The following is a 20,159-nucleotide window of genomic DNA, read 5'->3' as shown; positions in this document are numbered from 1 at the left end:
GGAGAATGGCGTGAACCCAGGAGGCGGAGCTTGCAGTGAGCCGAGATCGCGCCACTGCACTCCAGCCTGGGCAACAGAGCGAGACTCCATCTCAAAAAAAAAAAAAAAAAAAAAAAAAAAAAAAAAAAAAAATTATTTCTTCTGAGAAGAGAGTCTAGGTAGGGAAGGGAGGCACCAGAGACAGCTGCTTTCCATCAAAAATTATTTAACATTTAAATGGTGTGCTTTATTATTTTGACAAATTTAAAAATTATTTTAAAGAAAAAAGTGAAGAGAACTCTCAGAATCCCCAAAACATGATCCTAACTACCATCAGACACTTGCCTCCACCTTGATGGCACACCGTCCAATGGCCCGCACAGCTTTTCGAACAAAGTCAACATCTACCTCTGTGGCATATTCCTTCAGTTCTGCCAGAACCTGTTAAATGGAGGAAGTGGTTAATCATTAAGGATTTTCAAATAGCAATCTCACAGCCTAGCTTCTTTAAAGGCCAGACCTTAAGAGCTAAATCATTATCAACTTGAGTCTGCATAAAGTCTGACCTGAGCAATGTTGGCTTGAGATGCCAAACGAATCATGATGTCCAACTTCTCTAGTTTAACATAGATGGGATCATTGTACTTCACAAAGAAGACTTTGATTTCCTGCTTCAAGATTTCAGGCCTAGGGTACACAGAAACAGAAGAAAGGAAGGTGAAGGCATATACTGATACACCCTTCTGAGACTGTATTAATACCTAATCTGTGCCTCTCTGTTCTCTCGCTCCACTCAGGAAAAAAAAAAAATGCATAAACTTCCTCTATATGCCTCTATTCTTATCAGTTCCACTTGGCAGATTATTTTTATCCTTTTTAAGCATCAGGGCACACGTTGCCATGAAGTACTGCTAAAAGAACAACAATCTGGCTCTAAACTACGTAAACCATATCAACCAGGCACTAGACAGTGTATCAGAAAGGGACCCTTCAGAAAACAAACTGGACTGTAGAGCAATACATGGCATTTATTATAGAAATACTGTGATATCAACTGTTAGCCTCCTGCTGCTAGGCAAGCAAGTTGTTCTGCCATATAACATTTTCATTTCCATATATTAAAAAGAGATTAACACTAGCCTAATTAACATTAACATTATTAAGCTTAATGCAAAATCACAAACACTTTAATCAACACTTCACTATTTTCCAACCTTTTCTGGACAATTAAGTTGATGTTCCTCAGGGCGACATACTGCACTTCTGGCTCCCCAGACAGCAAAGTGACAAGTGGAGGGGCTAATTTCTTCAGCAGCATATTGTAGTAGTCAGAATCCTTAGGTAACAATTCTAGAAACTTCATTAGGACTTTTACTGCTGAAAGCACCACTGCTGAGTTGGCATGGGATAGCCGGGGAGTTACCCGCTCACATATGCTGAGGGCAAAGAATGAAAATTAGTATCGAATTATAATTTCTTTGCTGAATTCATTCTATAAGGTAATATGTCAGAGTCTAATGGCCCAAGTATTAAAAAATTCAAGAATTAGTTAGAAAAGTCAAAGCTCCATGCTTAGGTAAAACTGGGATCCGACAATGCAGAAGCCTCATTCTCAGCAAACTACAGGCAGAGCAGGGACATCAGAAGACTTCAGAAAACCAGCAATAAGGGATGTTCAAACTGGAAAGAAACTAGCATTACCCAAGACACTTGAGCTCACACCATTTACCTTCTGGTTTTATAGTCCTCTTTGTCTCCCCATACTATGTTAGGGCTCCCTGCCTCTCAGCCCATTTCTACTCAACCTATAGGAAGTCAAATTAAGCATTCTGAGAGTTATTTCATAGGAAGAGCCAGCAACCCAGTTATGGCTGAAGATTTCATTGTAAGATACAGAAAGAGGCAGGTTGGTAGGGAAAACAATCCAACCTCCTGTCTTGAGGATAATAAGAATAAGGGACTCTCTGAAAAGGGTTTGTTTTTTAAATAGCAGGACACCACTACTGCATTTTCCCATCTCCCCCCTCTCCCAGCCCCTGCCACCTATACTTACATGCCTCATAAAATGGTAGATATTTAATTATCTGTTGAGGGTTCTTTAGAAATTAATCCAATTTTGATAGCTTGGGCAACACGAGTAGCTAACTTACTGTATTAAAGAAACAAGATAAATAGGCGGTGTTTCTCTCTTCCTCCTATTCCTGACTTCCTTTGGGTCTTTATACAAATGCCACCTTCTCAGTGAGGCCTTCCCTGGCCATCCTTTAAAAATAAAATACAACCCCTCACCCCCAAATGCCCAGCATTTCTTAGATTTCTTCTCTACTTTACTTTCTTGTTAGTACTTATCACCATCTCACATATATCACCATCTCACATATTACATATTAAACTATCTATACATATGATATATTATACTATCTATACATGTTATATATTCCTACCCCCAACCTTCAGAATAAGTGATCCCAGAGGGCCATGACTTTGTTCACTGTTGTATCCTCAGGGCCTAGGAACACTGCCTAGCACATAGTATGCGCTTAATAAATATTTGCTGAGTGAATGAATGTGATGTCAATGGCCAACAGAAGAAAACAAAATTCTCAGTAATTTCCAGACTGTATTTGTACTTTCAATGATGGAAAGAAACTATCAGAGTGAGCTTTAGTTCAGTCTAGAGGGACTACTTCCCAGATAAGTGAAGATCACTTACATTCTAGTAGCTTGGAAATCAGCTTCAGCCAGACCAGTTCTTATCTACCATAATTAAAATATACCAACTTTAATGAAGAGTCAACATTTCTTCAGAAGTACTTTGCCTAGTACAGTGCCTGCATATACAAAATGCTCAATAAAAATTAGAGATAATTCCAACTTTGTAAACTAAAATGTATGTATGTGTAGATGAAATTTAGTAGTCAATTTCTAATAACTAAAGAAAATTTGCAACATTACATGGTAACAGGCTGAGCAGAACAATCTAGGTGTGTTTTCTAAAATCTTCAAATTCAGACTGACATGGTTTCCATATCTAATGGAAAGCAGGATATATTTTGCTGACTTTAACATACTCTCTCTCATACTGAATTATACATACAGGTCAGCTCGATAACTAATATGAAGCTACTTTCTATGTATCTAATAGAATGAAAAATCTGTCACTCCAAAGAGTGACACTCTTTGCTGGCCAAATGGCCAAGAACTGTTGCATGGGAGATGTAAGACAATAAGAAAGATTTTAGCTGAAGTAACTGTATGAAAAACATACATTTCTAAGAAACAGTTTTGCATAGTTTATTCCACCACCTAAAATACTCCTAAATCCAATGAGAAAATACCTTGGAGATAGCAACATCTACCCCAGAAGCCACTGACCTTCCTCAACTGATTTATTCTAATAGCAGACTCTAGAACAGAATCAGGCAAGACTGTCAGAAAGTAGCCAGGAAAACAGACTGACCTCTGAGCCTCCCGATCATCTTTAGGGTTGTAATTAGACAGGCAGTCCAGGATGAAAATCTGGCCCCATTCAGTGCACTCATTTAGGGCTGTCAGCAGCTTATTAATGTTCTGCGGGTTCAGATCAAGTAAGTTGCTGTTTGGGTGAGACTCACTGATTTCAGATAATGCTGCTACGGCATTAGCCACCACCTGGAAAAGAAGGGGATATGACCTTGATTCACCAAGAACAGTACAGCTACAAACAAACACTTAATCAGCCTTCTCCGGATCACTTCACGGATCTCAATTCATAACCATTCCTGAACATTTTACCTAGTCAGATAGAAACAAATAAACCACTTCAAAACATATATTAAACCACCAATGATATTATATATAGTGGTAAGGCAACCCAGAATTAAAACAATTCATATATTAGCAGAGTCACACATTATTTAATAGTAAAACATACATTAACCATGTTAACGGCACTCAAAACTTTCAAAATCAAGACATGTGAACAGCATATGAAAAAGGGCAAAGTCTAAATATGAAATACGTACACTAGGCAACAGAGAGAAAAATTTAGGCCAAATAATTGTATAGTTGTGTAGCTGTATGGGTTTGAGGGAGCTGACACCATCAATCATGCCACGAGTCTTAGAGTAAGAATATGTGGGCCTGAGACCCTAGTTCACTAGTATACAATGCTGAGAGAATATGTAATCCCTGTGAAACTCAGTTTTTTCATCTGAAAGTGAGATAATTTAGTCCACCTCACAGATTAGTTTCAGTTTGAGGATAAAACCAGATGACATATGTATAAGTGCTTTCTACAAAGTCTTATGTAAATTTAAGGTGGTTGGTTATATTACCATAATTCATCAAGTGTAAGCTACAGTTTTTCACATTAACATCTTTGAAACTGGGCTGCATTTTATAATCAATGGCCTGTCAGTTCAACAGGAAGCACTTTTCTTTCTTAGTAATACAGAAAATAATAATACATCTTATAATCAGTGGCATTAAAGATTCAGTGAAATACAGTATTTCAAACGTATCCTTCTTTCTGAGTAGGGTAAATGAAAAATTGCTACCCTGTTTTTCTTATTTTTTGAGACAGTCTTGCTCTGTTGCCCAGGTTGAAGTGTGATGGCATATCTCGGCTCACTATAACCTTTGTCTACTGGGTTCAAGGGATTTTCCCACCTCAGCCTCCCAAGTAGCTGGGACGACAGGTGCACGCCACCATGCCCAGCTAATTATTGTATTTTTAGTAGAAATGGAGTTTTGCCATGTTGGCCAGGCTGGTCTTGAACCCCTGACCCTAGGTGATCTGCCCGCCTCAGACTCCCAAAGTGATGGGATTACAGGCGTGAGCCACCATGCCTGGCTGAAAAACTGCTACCTTACACTAGAAAGTACACTTGTATCCTGACTCACAGATCTGGGAATCCATTTAGCTGCAGGAAGAAAAGTCAACACTTTATCAAAATTACAAATTAATTCTAAGAAATCTACAATGGAAGAACATCTAAAGTCATTTAAAAGTTGCAAACATACTAAAAAAAAAAAAACCATGCATACATACAAAATACTATATATTGTGGCCCTGTACAAGTAAACTTAAGACCATGTTTTGCAGTGAGGCTCCCAGTTGCTGACTAAAGATTAGCAAAGTGAGGCTGAATATAAATACTCTTCAAGTATAAGTTGGCTGGGCGTGGTGGCTCATGCCTGTAATTCCAACACTTTGGAAGGCCGAGGTGGGTGGATCACTTAGGTCAGGAGTTCGAGACCAGCCTGGCCAACATGGTGAAACCTTGTCTCTACTAAAAATACAAAAAATTAGCCGGGCATGGTGGCGTGTGCCTGTAATTCCAGCTACTCAGGAGGCTGAGGCAGGAGAATTGCTTGAACCTGGGAGGTGAAGGTTGCAGTGAGTGAAGATCATGCCACTGCACTCCAGCTAGGGCGACAGAGCGAGACTCCATCTCAAAAATAAAATAAATAAATAAATATTCTCCAAGTATGAATGAGACATGATAGGAGACAGCTTCAGCAATTATATATATTGGAAAGATTCTCAAAAATGTAAAACCAGTTAGTTCTTCCTGAAGTCCCTTAATAAAACCTTGAGAAATGAAGAATTGTATGATTATCATTTTGTTAGCAAGGGAAGAAACATAATGACTACAATCTAGCAATTGATTTTAGTATTCACATTATCTGTGTAATCTTCAGATTATCCCAGCATATGATTTTATCTGGAAGATAAATGTCTAGAGAATGTGATTTATTTAACAAATATACTTACAACAATATCCATTATTATGTAAAGGATAATGATGCCACAAGCGCAATCATCTCAAGCTATACTTTGGTGATCAGAACAAAGATGCTAAGATGAAAAATCAAAGACTCACTCGGTAAATATGGTTACAGATATACTATTTTATTCTTGTTAACACAAATCAGGAAAACTCATCTAGCCCATCTACTGGATGGTACCATGTGTGAGGCTCTTTTCTGACTTAATTTTTGTTCGCTAACTCTATCATCAAGCATGAGAAAAGCCATAAAGAGAGAAATAATAATCCCTTCTATGTGCTTCACGTGCAGGGAAGATATTTTATTTCCCTTGCACAATGTACTTAGTTGACCTTATTATAGTCTAAAGGATCAAAGTATCATATCAGAAGGCCAGATGCCTGTTTCGATCTATAGATGCCAACACACGCCCAGTCTTGGTTACCAGTTGTCCGAAATAAATGACCACTTATGTCAGTGAAACTCTTCTCATTTAAAAAAAAAACAAAAAGATTAAATATAAGATCTAGTAATAGGAAACACAGACAAAGAAAACGAGAGAATGGGGAGAATTAAAAACTGCAATGGGGAGAAAAAGAACAGAAGGATACTAAACAGAATGAGCAATTAGAAATCCTCTGTTATCACAGGCAACTAGAAATTAAACCAAGTGTATAATGCACCTAATGAAGTGTATGGTCTGATGTTTAAATAGGCAATTGCCACTTATCATCACATTAAAACAAGAAACGAAATGGTGAAAAGTCTGTCTAAATTAAGGATCCAGAAAGATCAGAAGATTGTTTAGCAAAGCCTGGAAAGAAAAAGAGATCACTGCCAAATAGTGACCGTCCAGAGGAGATGCTATCCTATCCCTCTATACCGAAACTCTAATGTTTCTCAAAATTTCTTGAAGTTCCTTCCATCCTATCTCTACACTTTCATCTCCTAATCTCCACAGTCAGACTGTTACATTTTCAGCAACATACTGAGGCAGGCTCACCAGGCAGCGCTCTCAGTTTTCCTGGTCCGTAAGCCAAGTTTCTCTCACTCTTCAATGAAAACTTAAAATAAACCAGTCACACTGAATCTAAAGTAGCTAAAGAAAAAGACTGACTTTGAGACAGGAACTGGGTGGCTAGAGTGTACAGGACAACTCACTTGTCAATGTTTATACTGTTTCTTTGGAATTCTGTACTATATTGTTTAGTTTTTTAAATAAACTTTAAAAATAATAGACTGAAACTTAAGATTTACTTCCTCTTCCTCCAGTCTTCTCTGGACAATAATATCACAAAGTACAAATCCAACCCTTACAATAACTGCCTTGACTCGCCTGTATACTAAGACACAGGTGTGCTTCTTTCATTTGAACTATTACTTTGATTTAGAACTGTTAACACAACTATGGGTAACACTTCTCCTGACAGAAAATTGGCATTTCTCTTAGGAAATACTGACACAAAGAGAACGATGGTCTTTTAACTACCATTTCAGAAAAATTAGAGTTTCCAAGAAAAAAAATTGCATTTTTTTAAAGAGACAGGGTCTCACTCTGTTGCCCAGGCTGGAATGCAGTGGCACTGATCATAGCTCACTGTAATCTCAAACTCCTGGACTCAAGTGATCCTTCCACCTCAGATTCCTGAGTAGCTAGGACTACAGGCTTGCACCACCACACCCAGTCAAGTTTCTTAATTACTTTTTTAGAGATGGGGTCTGGCTATATTGCCCAGGCTGGTCTTGAACTCCTGGTCTCAAGTAATCCTCCCAGTTTGGCCTCCTAAAGTGCTGGGATTACAGATGTGAGCCACCATACCCAGCCAAAAAAGGGAGTTTCTAGAGAAAGTTTTGCTTTAAAAATTAATTTTTAAATAGAATTTCCTTGTGGTTTGTTTGGTTGGTTGGTTTTAAGAGACAGGGTCTTGCCTGTCACCCAGGCCAGAGTGTAGTGGCATAATCATATAGTTCACTGTAATCCTGAACTAGTAGATGGGACCACAGTGCATGCCACCATGCCTGGCTAATTTTTTTTTTTTTTTGGTAGAGACAGGGGTCTCCCTATGTTGTCCAGGCTGGTCTCAAATTCCTGGCCTCATGCAGTCCTCCCACCTTGGCCTCCCAAAGTGCTGAGATTACAGGTGTGAGCCACCATACGGTACCTGGCCTACAAATAGTGTTTCTTAAGAGAGCTTCCTCAGCACAAGTTGATTTATAAAAAGTTGGCATCTAGATTACAAAGGGACACATCTGCAGCATTAAAAAAAATAAATCCTTGGCCGGGCATGGGGGTTCACACCTGTAATCCCAGCAGGTTTACTTTGGGAGGCTGAAACAGGTGGATCACTCGAGGCCAGAAGCTGGGATCAGCCTGGCCAACATGGGGAAACCCTGTCTCTAATTAAAATACCAAAAATTAGCCAGGCATGGTGGTGCACACCTGTAATCCCAGCTACTCGGGAGGCTGAGGCACGAGAATCACTTGAACATGGGAGGTAGAGGATGCAGTGAGCCAAGATCACACCATTGCACTCCAGCCTGGACAACAGAATGAGACTATGTCTCCAAGAAAAATAAAAATAACAATAAAAATAAAAAACTAAAAAAAATCCTTTATTCATCTTGCCTCCCAATTATGGTAAATTCTATTCTTGGGGAGACTGCAACTAAACATTTCCCACCCCTCACATCTCCTCAAAGAGTTAACCCAATTATGTATACTTTACAGATACAGATATTAAACACAAACATATATATAAAAGCAGCATATATGGATGTGTAAAATCATACTCAATCCTAGACAAATCTTTCTCTGCCTTAATTACAGACCTCTCTTCAATATGATTATTTCCTTATGACCTGTGGAGTCTGCTGATTTTTTTTTTTTAATAGAAACAGGGTCTCGCTATGTTGCCCAGGCTGCTCTCAAATCCCTGGCCTCAGGCAATCTTCCTACCTTGGCCTCCCAAAGTGCTAATACTACAGGTGTGAACCACCATATTCAGCCTGAATTTTTAAAGATAGGCAATTTGTATTTTTACTTACATTACACTAACAGAATGAGTTTTATAGAGATAAAAAACTGGAATAGCTAAAATGTATTGAATATTTACTTTGTGCTATTAAACCTCATAACAACTCTGAAGTAGCTGCTACTAAAAGCCACCTATTACAGATAACAAAACTGGCTTACAGAAGTTCAGTGACTTGCTTAGGGTCAACACAGCCAGAAAGGGATTCCTGCTTGAATCTGAACTCAAGGTCTGCATCTGATTCCAGTGTCTGAGTACTAATACTCGGTCTCCAGCATTTATAGAGCTTCCAAGACTTGTGAACTTCAACTAAGGGAAGGGAAAGATTCAGAGTAGGGGAGGATGATATAATCCAAGCATTATTTCCAGCAAAGGTGACATGTAGATTTATATACAAGGAGAAAAATGTATCCTACTTTATATATTTCAGAGATAATCATATCCTGACAGTACTTAAAGAGGCAAAGATTTACTACCTAGCTATAAAATATGATTTATGATCTATACCTGTCTTATATGCAGCAGTTGAGGATAATAAATTTGACCTCATTTTGTTAAAGAAGGAGTGAGCTGGTACAGTAGGTATGGTTAGAATAAAAATGACCCTGTAAAAAAAAAAAGACTGTCAAAGGAAATCTAGATTTAAACTGGGAGTGGAATATCACATACATAAGCTCACTTATGAGGAATCTCTCACCCATCTCCCTGTCCCTTTAAATGATTTTCACCCTGCACTCTAATTTCACTCATTTTCGTGGCCTTGGAACCTAAGAAACTTACCACTTTCCAGTTCAGTGACTTCTTCCTGTTAAGTAAATTACTATTTACAGGACTTTGACTTCCAGCAATGACCTTCAAGGTCACACACTATGAACAGATTTATGCCTCAGTTTTTCTGCTCAATTTACAATTATTTTGGCTGGTGTCCCTGAAGACTTGAATAAAGTGAAAGCAGAATAACTGACCAAAATTATTATGAGGAAATACACAGGTGGTTTACATATTTTTGTTCTCTTCTAAATTAGCAATGGTTTAAAATATTGCTATCTCCTTTACAGAATGACCTCAAATGCCATGTGAGGCACAGGACAACATATTTGTTCTGAGAGTTTCAGTCATTATTATCTCCACAAGGAGACAATGACTGCAGTACCAGTCAAACAAGTACAACTTAGAGCTTATACTTTAATCCAAAACACTGTCTAGAATGCCAATATGCCTGCTACATTACAATCTAGAATATTCCGTTTTTTCCCCATCTTCTTCCTTAGAATGAGAGGTAAACTACCTAGTGAGTCAACACATCTCATTATGAAAAGAAAGTTTGGGCCGGGCGTGGTGGCTCAAGCCTGTAATCCCAGCACTTTGGGAGGCCGAGACGGGCGGATCACGAGGTCAGGAGATCGAGACCATCCTGGCTAACACAGTGAAACCCCGTCTCTACTAAAAAGTACAAAAAACTAGCCGGGCGAGGTGGCGGGCGCCTGTAGTCCCAGCTACTCGGGAGGCTGAGGCAGGAGAATGGCGTAAATCTGGGAGACGGAGCTTGCAGTGAGCTGAGATCTGGCCACTGCACTCCAGCCTGGGCCACAGAGCGAGACTCCGCCTCAAAAAAAAAAAAAAAAAAAAAAAAGAAAAGAAAAGTTTGATTACATGGTAACAAGGTTTACAAAAAATAAAGTTCATTACTTAAGTGGTTTAAGATATGATTTAGCAAAATTCAAGTACTCTCAAAGCCAAAACACTACAAATAAATATCGATAAACAAACAAAAGGCATGCCCCTAACCATCACAGTTATTTGGACCATGGCCTCTAAAATTTATTAAAGCAAGCTGCAACTTGAACAAAATAAAACACTTATTATCACACCACTTATGATCTCCCTATTTCTGAGAGTAAAGTATTCTCCAGCCAAATTACAGTCTTGAGGTCATCTAAAAGGAAAGTGACAAACGAGCCTTGATCTACTGGTAAACTACCAAAACAACACACAACAGATCCAGTTTTCAGGAAGTTGCTGTTGAGAACTACTTTAAACGTACACCCTTGAATAATTACCCTGTAAAAGTAGTAAGTAGTACTATTAGTAGACTTAGCTTCATTTGTAGGTAAATTGCCCTCAGAGCTTTAAAAAATTTAATCTTTAAAATTCTTCATCCTAAAAGTTTTAATCTTAATCTTAAAACTTTAATCTTATAAAATTAAAAAGTAAATTTTACCACTGAAATACTAACCCTTTTAGAATTATTAATATCTGGCACTACAATCACTGTACAATATAGAATATACGTTTCTGCTGACCATGGTGGCTCATGCCTGTAATCCCAGTACTTTGGGAGGCTGAGGCAGGTGGATCACTTGAGGTCAGGAATTCCAGACCAGCCTAGCTAATATGGTGAAACCCTGTCTCTACTAAAAATACAAAACTTAGCCAGGCACGATGGCATGTGCCTGTGCTCCCAGCTACTCAGGAGGCTGAAGTGGAAGAATTACTTGAGCCCAGGAGATGGAGGTTGCAGTGAGCCGAGATTGTGCCACTGCACTCTAGCCTGCACGACAGAGTGAGACAGTCTCTAAATTAAAAAAAAAAAAAAAAAGTGTTTGTTATTATTAGGGGCTTACTCCATATGAGAACCAGTATTAAGTGCTTTGCAAGCCCTCTGTCCTTTAATGTTCACAACAATCCTATGATAGTAGCACTATTTGTAATCTCCACTTTGTAGATGAGGATACTAAAATTTAGAGACACCACATGGTTAAGAAATAGCAGAACCAGGATACAAACCCAAGTCTATTTGGTTCTAGAGCCTGAGTTTCAATCACCATGCTATGGTGACTGGATGAAAAATGCCATTTCATGGTTCTAAAGCACTTTTCTGTTTTTGAGCTATCTTCAAACAGAGTAGATTGATACATTATAAAAGGAAGTGACTTAATGCAATTTGATATTCCGGACTGAATCCTGGAATAGCAAAAGGGCATTAGTGTTGAAATTGGTGAAATTCTACTTTGGTCAATAGTAACATCCCAATGCTAATTTCCCAGTTTTGGCAAATGTACCATAGTTAAGTAAGACGTTAGCATTAGTTAAAATTGACTGAAGGGTATATGAAAACTTTCTGTACTGTCTTTGTAACTTTTCTATAAATTTAAAATTGTTCCTCTAAAAAATAAGGTATTTTTTAAAACCTAAGTTCGTAATAATATAAAACAATGAAATTATATTTTAAAAGTGAAAATACACAGAAAATGATTTCCACAAAGCACAGTATAAAAGGAAAACAAAAAGTGTTTGCTTTCTCTATAAGTAGAGACAGAAATACACTCAGACCAACTGGTGGGAAATTCAAGAGCTGGCAAGTTGGCTTCATATCAAAGCAGCCCCCAATGATTCCACTTACCCAAAATTCAATCCTGCAGAAATTAACAGCAGCTCCTTTTTTAATATGAAATACAATGTGAGTCATTTGGGGAACTCAGATACAGACTGAATATATTACCTTCAATGTTACTCTTAACAAGTGGTCACCATGTACTGACATTCTCATACGTGCCTAAAATTCTACCAGCTCTAACTCCTTCATGGACATTTGATATGACAAGTACTATACATTTTTAATTTCATTTATGTATAATATTTTAATTTTATAACTGTTACTTATTAATATATATTTAAGGATAACAGCAATACTATAATTTAAGTACTAAATTCAGTGAAGTCATTAAGTTTTTCTATGCATTCTGGGCCTACCTTTAATAGACAGTTTAACATAGCCTACATGAATACCAAATATATTCTAACAAAAATCTTCCTTGAACTTAGAAAGAGATCCAGACAGATGGCATTTTTCAATATCATCTTAGGTTGACAACAAATCACCATACAGGTAAACTTCCTAATGCCTAAATGAAGATTGTAACAACCGGAAGGTGCATAATGTTAGGCCAATTCCTCAAGAATAGCTGCAGTTTATTAAGCACTTACCATATATCAGGGAAAGTTTAAAATTTTAAATACATTATTTTTTCATCTTCAAAATAATTCGCTAAAATAGGCATTATTACCTCAGTTTTACATATAAGACAACTGAAGCTCATTTTAAATAACTTGTTCAAAGCCACATTTCTAGTAAGCAGCCAAGCCAGGACTCAAACAGCAGCCATTCTGGCTCTAAAGCCTCAATGCTATTTCCATAATCCAGGGTTTCACAACCTTGGCATTACTGACATTTACTGCTGGATAATTCTTTGTTGTGGGGGGAATGTCCTGTACACTGAAGGATGTTGAAAACATCCCTGGACTCTACCCAATGTATGCCAGTAGCACTCCTCCCATCAGGTTTGACAACCAAAAAAGTGTTACCAGACATCGCCAAATGTCCCCTGGAGAGTAGAATCACTCCTGGTTGAGAACCACCATCATAATCCCATGCTGTGTCTACGTGCTGGCTAGCACATAGTCAAAATACATACTGTTTTCTGAGACGAAAAATGTCATTTTTCATAAAATGGTTTTCAAGCAAAAGTCCAAATTAAAAGAAGCTGGAAGTTTAACTACAACTTTTGCTAAAGATTATACTTGGCCTGAATTGAGGCTATTCTGAGAGCATGCTGCTTGTGCAGAAGAACACTTAACAAATGAGAATTTTTTTTTTTTTTACTAATTCAGCAGTTTGTACTTTTGCAGAGAGGACAGAACAAGGAAGCGTAGGTATTCTCGTGGGCAGCTCTGAAAGTGATAGAAGGTCTGGAAGATGAAGATCAAAGGCGCTAGGCAGTAAGCCAAAGGGACTTAGGAGGACTGAACTCAAAAAAACAAAAAGCAGGCCACGCATGGTGGCTCACACCTATAATCCCAGTAATTTGAGAGGCCGAGGCAGGGGGACTGCTTTAAGCTAGGAAATTGAGACCAACCTGGGCAACAAAACAAGACCCATCTCTACAAAAAATAAAAAAAATTAGCTGGGCATGGTAGCATATGCCTGTAGTTCCAGTTGCTCGGGAAGATTGCTTGAGCCCAGGAGTCTGAGGCTGCACTGAGCTATGATCAAGCCATTGCACACCAGCCTGGGCGACAGAGCAAGACCGTGTCTCTCAAAAAATAAAATACAAATTTTTAAAATAAATAAAAACAAAAAGCAAAGCACATGTGGTGGGGCTGTCAAGAGCATCTCTGGAGTTGCAAATTCTAACATATGTAAGTTAACTGAAGTTGGAATACCCCTAAATGCCTCTGAGAGCAAAAAAGAAAACCACAGTAAGGAAAGAAAATCCTAATGTTTGGGCAAAAAGCTAGAGAATACTATCATTCAAAAGTGCATATCTCACTAAAACAAGTCACATGCCAAACAAGTTACATTTTCTTGCAAATATATACTGATGACATTTGTAAAAAAATCACGAAAGCTATTTCCCTATAGCTCTAAAATGTTTCCTTATTCTGGATGGAGGTTTACCTTCAAAATAATGAACTAATAAAGTCCACGTCTGATGACAAGTTTAATTCTAATTCCCTTGGAACAGATAGTCTGTACAAATATTAAAGGAATCAGAACCTTTTAAATTAATATTGTAGCAATAATGTTAACCTCTGCCTAATATCTACTTCATAATTACAGTAGCAGCCACCACTTATGAGCTCCCATAAGCCAAGCACTTTATAAGGCGCTTTTCATGTAAAAGCTCAATTAATAATCCGAACAACTCTCTAAGATAGTAACCTTCATCTTCCAGAAAAGGAAACAGAATTGGGTAAGTTAAACAACATGAACATAAAGCTAGGACTTAATAGAGTGAGTTTTTTTTTACTTCTAAATTCATCTTTTCTCTCTTAACTAGTATTTCATCAAAAGTTAGCTTCAACTAAACTATAAATGGTAAAACAACTGCAGGAAAGTAAGATGTATGTGATTCTTCCCAAAAGACAGGAAACAAAACTATAGTAAAGCTTTGTTACCTGCAGCAAGGCACAGTGTCACTAGGAACCAGATTTGAGGTCAACATAACACCAAGAATTTTCAGCTCTCAATCAACATTTGTCTCTCATATTAGAAGATTCCTAAGTCATTTCTGCAGATATTCTAGTGCTTTCAAATCTAGGATGCCCTTCTGAAGTGAGCTACAAGAAAACTATTAAGGCACAACCCCTTGGAGGCATTCATTCTTTTCTTTTCTGAGAATCTAGTATGTGCTGGTGCAGTGCTGCCACCATGTGGAGTAGCCTCTAAAAATGTGGAACAAAATCACTCCTCGAGAGCAGTAAAATAAGGACTCATATCCATCACTGGAATAAGAGGATTGAGATTTCTTTTTTTTTTTTTTTTTTTTGTATCTTTCGTTTTTGTTTTTTTCTTTTTTGAGATTTCTATGATGAAGCAGTGTTCAGATAATTCAGTCTTTATGTATTCAAAAATGTAAACATTTTGAGAAAATGAAGCAGTTCTGTGTGTGTGTGTGTGTTGTGTGTGTGTGTGTGCATGGCACACATACACATTTAAATTCTTTTTCTTTTTCTTTTTTTTTCAGATGGAGTTTTGTTCTTGTCACCCAGGCTGGAGTGCAAAGGCATGAGATCTCAGCTCACTGCAACCTCCGCCTCCTGGGTTCAAGCGATTCTCCTGCCTCAGCCTCCCAAGTAGCTGGGATTACAGGCATGCACCACCAGGCCCAGTTAATTTTGTATTTTTAGTAGAGATAGGGTTTTGCTATGTTGGTCAGGCCGGTCGTGAACTGCTGACCTCAGGTGATCCACCCATTGTGGCCTCCCAAACTGCTGGGATGACAGGCGTGAGCCACCACACCTGGCCTAAATTCTATAGTATACGTTCATCCACAAAGGTAGTAACCAGCAATGGAGTTTGGGACTCAGAACTAGGTGGGGATCCTAGCTACATCACTACTAGCTGCATGACTTTAGGAAGAGTTCTTCAGTCTGAGTGCAGATTTCTTGACCTGTAACATGGAATAACCTCTGCTTCACAGGACAGATGTGATAACTAAGTGAAACATTATAAAGTAAAAGTATCTACCATTGTGCATGGCATAGAAGGCACTTAAATTTAAGTGTTCTAATGACAGTTATAATACTCTAAGGTAATAAGTAGGACATACAGTTGAGATGAGAGGTATAAATTCAAAATCAAAAATAGGTATGTATCTATGTGTGCTGGCTGCCTCTTAAGCCCAAGCTTTTCAGTTCTTCACTAAAACAAGAATGAAGAGCTCAAAAAATGATTTTAACATGGGTATGTGTAACAAGGCCAGGACAAGAGTAAGGCAAGTGAGGCACTAAGGCACAAAATTTAAGGAGGCACTCTGTTCTCAGGCTTGTGAGGTACAGAGTTGGCACCTGAGAATGAGTGTCTTCTTAAATTTTACACTCCAGGCACCTCTCTAGGCTAAGTCAAACAATATCAGAAAAGTTCTGCTACTGAGTTCTGACAAAACAGCAAAGAGTTTCTATTTGGAGAGCAGTTGGTCCAGTAATTCACTATCTAATGCTGACACCCTGCTCTAGGAAAATCTATAAATGGACAACAAAACATGAGGTATTCCTGAAACTGTTTCTCAAAAACCTACCAAGCTTTGAACTTTCTCTAAAAGTCTCCTCAAAGATATTTATGAAAATCTCCCCAAGTCACGTTTTGATTTGTTGTAGTAAAAACAGGTTAAAAATTAATAACATTATACAGTTTACTATAATATTATGATATATTAAATTCAAATAGAAACTTGCTCATGTGTTGCCTGCTTAAATTTTATATAGCTAGGGGATGGGGAAAGAAAATAAGTAAAACAAGACTGGCATGTATTGACGACTAGTGAATCTAGTGATGATAAATGAATTCATTTTATTTATTCATTTATTTGTCCTAATTTTGAATGTTTGAAGATTCCCATAATAAAAAAACACAAATACATAAATAGCATACATATGCCACTTGATCTTATGAACTGGACGAAAACTAGCTCTCTCCTCTGCAATGTAAACTTTGAATAAATCGGACAAACTAAGCTTGTTTCAGAATCATTTTATTCCTCTCAGTTTATCTGGATAAAGATCTCTAAGTGTGCTACTTGAGCATGCGCGCGCGCGCACACACACACACACACACACGACTTTACTGCTAAACATCCCTTAGGCCTTATCCTTGACCATCTAACTGTGTAGGTTCTGCATTAAAAAATTTACATGAGCCTAGAGATGCTGCCTCAAACTGGAGTTGCCTGTAAGTCAGAACTCATTTTCCCTTTGAGCCATTCCATATTCTTAGCACCACTGAATATTTGGTAAGTTTCCATGGGGTACATGATATTCTGCCCACCTGGTTGATTGTTGCAGCACAAACACTTTTCATCTCATCTGTCCTCAGGTAGAGAATTATCGACAGTTGCTCAGAATAACAGTGAATCAAAAGCAAAGCCAAAATTACAAGGTGCCAGCTAAACATTCTGTAAAGTAGATACTACTAACTTTAGAAAATATTTATTTTTTTATATTTTTGAGACAGGCTTTGTCACTCAGGCTACAATGCAGTGGTGCAATCACAGCTCACTATAGCCTTAAACTCCTGGGCTCAAGGGATTCTCACACCTCAGCCTCCCAAGTAGCTGGAATTACAGGCAAGCACCACCATATTCAACGAATTTTTTTTTTTTTTTTGCGACGGAGTCTTGCTCTGTCACCCAGGCTGGAGTGCAGTGGCGTGATCCTTGCTCACTGCAAGCTCCATCTCCGGAGTTCACGCCATTCTCCTGTCTCAACCCCTGGAGGAGCTGGAACTACAAGCGCCCGCCACCACGCCTGGCTAATTTTTTGTATTTTTAGTAGAGACGGGGTTTCACCATGTTAGCCAGGATGGTCTTGATCTCCTGACCTTGTGATCCACCCGCCTCGGGCTCCCAAAGTGCTGGGATTACAGGCGTGAGCCTCTGCGCCCAGCCCCAACACATTTTTAAAAAATTTTTTTGTAGAGACAGGGTCTCGCTTTGTTGCCCAGGCTGGTCTCAAACTCTTGGCTTCAAGTGATCCTTCTGCCTCAGCCTCCCAAAGATCGTGCCACTGTGCTCCAGCCTGGGCAACAGGGCAAGACTCTGTCTCAAAAAAAAAAAAAAAAAAAAAATTAGCTGGATGTGGTGGCATGTGCCTGCAGTCCTAGCTACTCAGGAGGCTGAGGTGGAAGGAGTGCTTGAACCCAGGAGTTCAAAGTCACAGTGAGCTATGACTGTACCACTGCACTCCAGCTTGGCCACAGAGCAAGATCCTATCTGTAAAAAATAAATAAATAGATAAGTAATTTTAAAAAGGGAATATTCAAAGGCTATCCACTGATTAACTCTTAGTGTTATGCACCTTTCAGTAAACACTGCATTAGACCAAAAAGGTAGCACTTTAAAGAAAGTGGCTATTTTCCTCCATCTTCTTTGCAACTATATTTAATGACCCATCCAATATATTCAATTAGTACCCAATTCAAATGAGCTTTAGTTACTACTGGAGTCAAACATATCACTTGGGACTTGATCTCCTTCATTATATAAGCAAAGTTTAAAATGTCAATACGGAAAAGAAAAGATCCAAAAACTTTAAGGTGTTAAGCTACATTCTGGCTGCTAAACATTTAGAACATAATCAAGTTGGCTAAAAATAATCTTGTCTTGAGGCTGAGGCAGGAGAATGGCGTGAACCCGGGAGGTGGAGCTTGTAGTGAGCCGAGATTGCGCCATTGCACTCCAGCCTGAGTGACAGAGTGAGACCCTGTCTCAAAAAATAATAATAATAATTTTGTATTAGAAATTCCCCTATAGAGAAATGCATCATAATAATTAGGTAACAAAGATCATTTTCATTCAGTTTCTAGTCCCACACCACCAGAAAATATCACAAATATTGATCTGAAGAAAATAATCTTAAATATACATAAAGTTAAGGCCAAATCTCCTAAAGAAAATGATGAAAGTTTATAGGCAAATATGAGCATAGGTACAACACAAAGATTTGCTTGAAGGTCCCTGCATTTTAGTACTTGGTTCTCACCTCAAAAACACCTAGGATATGAAATATACAATCAGTGAGACACACAAAGTCATATTTCCCATAGCTACCCCATAACCCAGTATTCCAAAGACAAGGTTCATATTAAACACGCTTTAACAAGGGACTCATTTTAAATACTGCTCTCTTTATAAAAGCAGAAGCTTATTACCATTGGATTTGAATCTGCTATGAGATCCCGTAGAGAATCCAGAAATCCCTGATCTTCCACCATTTGGGCATTGATATCATGGAGTTTTGCCACGCAGACTGCTGCTGTTTTCCGAACATAGGGATCCTCATCCTTTAAGCACTTGCGGAGTGGCTCACAGAGATACTCTGTAATTTTGTCTACCCGGATGCACCCCATGGTTCTGACTGCCAAGGCTCGAATCAAAGGATTAGGATCTTCACAGTCCTGTAGAAAACAATCACCAACAACTGTAAGTATACATGGTGGCTAAAAGTAAACAGTCCAGTTTACATAAGCTGCAAAAGAATTACCTCATTAATTTAAGCTTCCACATACATTCTACACGAGCTCCAATCTTCCATGCTATTCCTTTCCTAAGTACAAATCTTAGCTGCCCTATTTACGAGTTTAGGTGAGGAAGTCATTTAACTGTTTTAAATACAAAATGAGAAACAGCTCAGTAGGATTCATTCCAGGGCCAGGCAGAGGCTTAGGGAATTGGTACCATCCCACAGTCATTACGATCTGCCCTAAAAACAGGAAAAGCTTTTGGGCTTGTATTCCGGCACAGAAAAAAAAAAAAAAGAGGAACTGGAAAGACTGTGCCCTACTCCACAGTGAGTTCCTAAGCATCAAATAGAGAGAAAAGTGAGTTAGATTTCTGGGGCCTGCAGCCAAGAAAACAAAGGGGAGCACAGGAGCTGGTCTGGGCTTGAAATAAGTACCTGGAGTTACGCAGCAGAGAGGGCCCTCTGAGTTCTTGACTAACATACATTCTCTTTTACTAGCCAGGGCTTCCAAATATAGTAAAGAGAATATGGAGAAAGAACACTCTTTTAAACTGCCCTACATTTAAAAATGTCTTTAAGCCCATATAGATCCATGCACAACTCTAACTTCCAAAAAATGTAAACTAAATTTTTCCCAACGATATATTCCACCTATGAACCACCAATCACAAAGAACAAACTGTTATGTTCTAACTCTATAACGTAGCTAAACACAGGAAAAGAACAAAAAGTCCATGAGAAAGAAGAAGGCATATTGCATATCTTTCAAAACATTTTAAATAGAAGCTAATTTTAGAAATGCTGTCTGATTTTTTTAAATGTACACTAAGTTCCAAACAGAGAAAAAACAACTATTAAAAAAAGATTAGGCTGGGGACA

At 38.3% G+C, this 20,159-nt stretch overlaps 1 protein-coding gene across 4 annotated transcripts in view; it reads right to left on the bottom strand.

The window, feature by feature from the left end:
* Nucleotides 1-20,159, bottom strand: part of AP2B1 (adaptor related protein complex 2 subunit beta 1) — a 137,188-nt gene that overhangs the window by 96,709 nt on the left and 20,320 nt on the right. For all 4 annotated transcript variants that reach the window (XM_008011067.3, XM_008011069.3, XM_073004862.1 and 1 more), the window contains exons 5-9: nucleotides 18,970-19,215; nucleotides 3,440-3,630; nucleotides 1,194-1,415; nucleotides 546-666; nucleotides 325-420 (exon numbers count right to left, since the gene is read on the bottom strand). In XM_008011067.3, coding sequence (XP_008009258.1) covers nucleotides 325-420; nucleotides 546-666; nucleotides 1,194-1,415; nucleotides 3,440-3,630; nucleotides 18,970-19,215 — 876 coding nt within the window. The remainder of the gene's footprint in view (nucleotides 1-324; nucleotides 421-545; nucleotides 667-1,193; nucleotides 1,416-3,439; nucleotides 3,631-18,969; nucleotides 19,216-20,159) is intronic.

Source organism: Chlorocebus sabaeus, chromosome 16 (assembly GCF_047675955.1).
Source record: "Chlorocebus sabaeus isolate Y175 chromosome 16, mChlSab1.0.hap1, whole genome shotgun sequence".
Classification (NCBI taxonomy): domain Eukaryota; kingdom Metazoa; phylum Chordata; class Mammalia; order Primates; family Cercopithecidae; genus Chlorocebus; species Chlorocebus sabaeus.
Note: the sequence above shows the minus strand (reverse complement) of the source record. Positions and strands in the feature narration are given on the sequence as shown.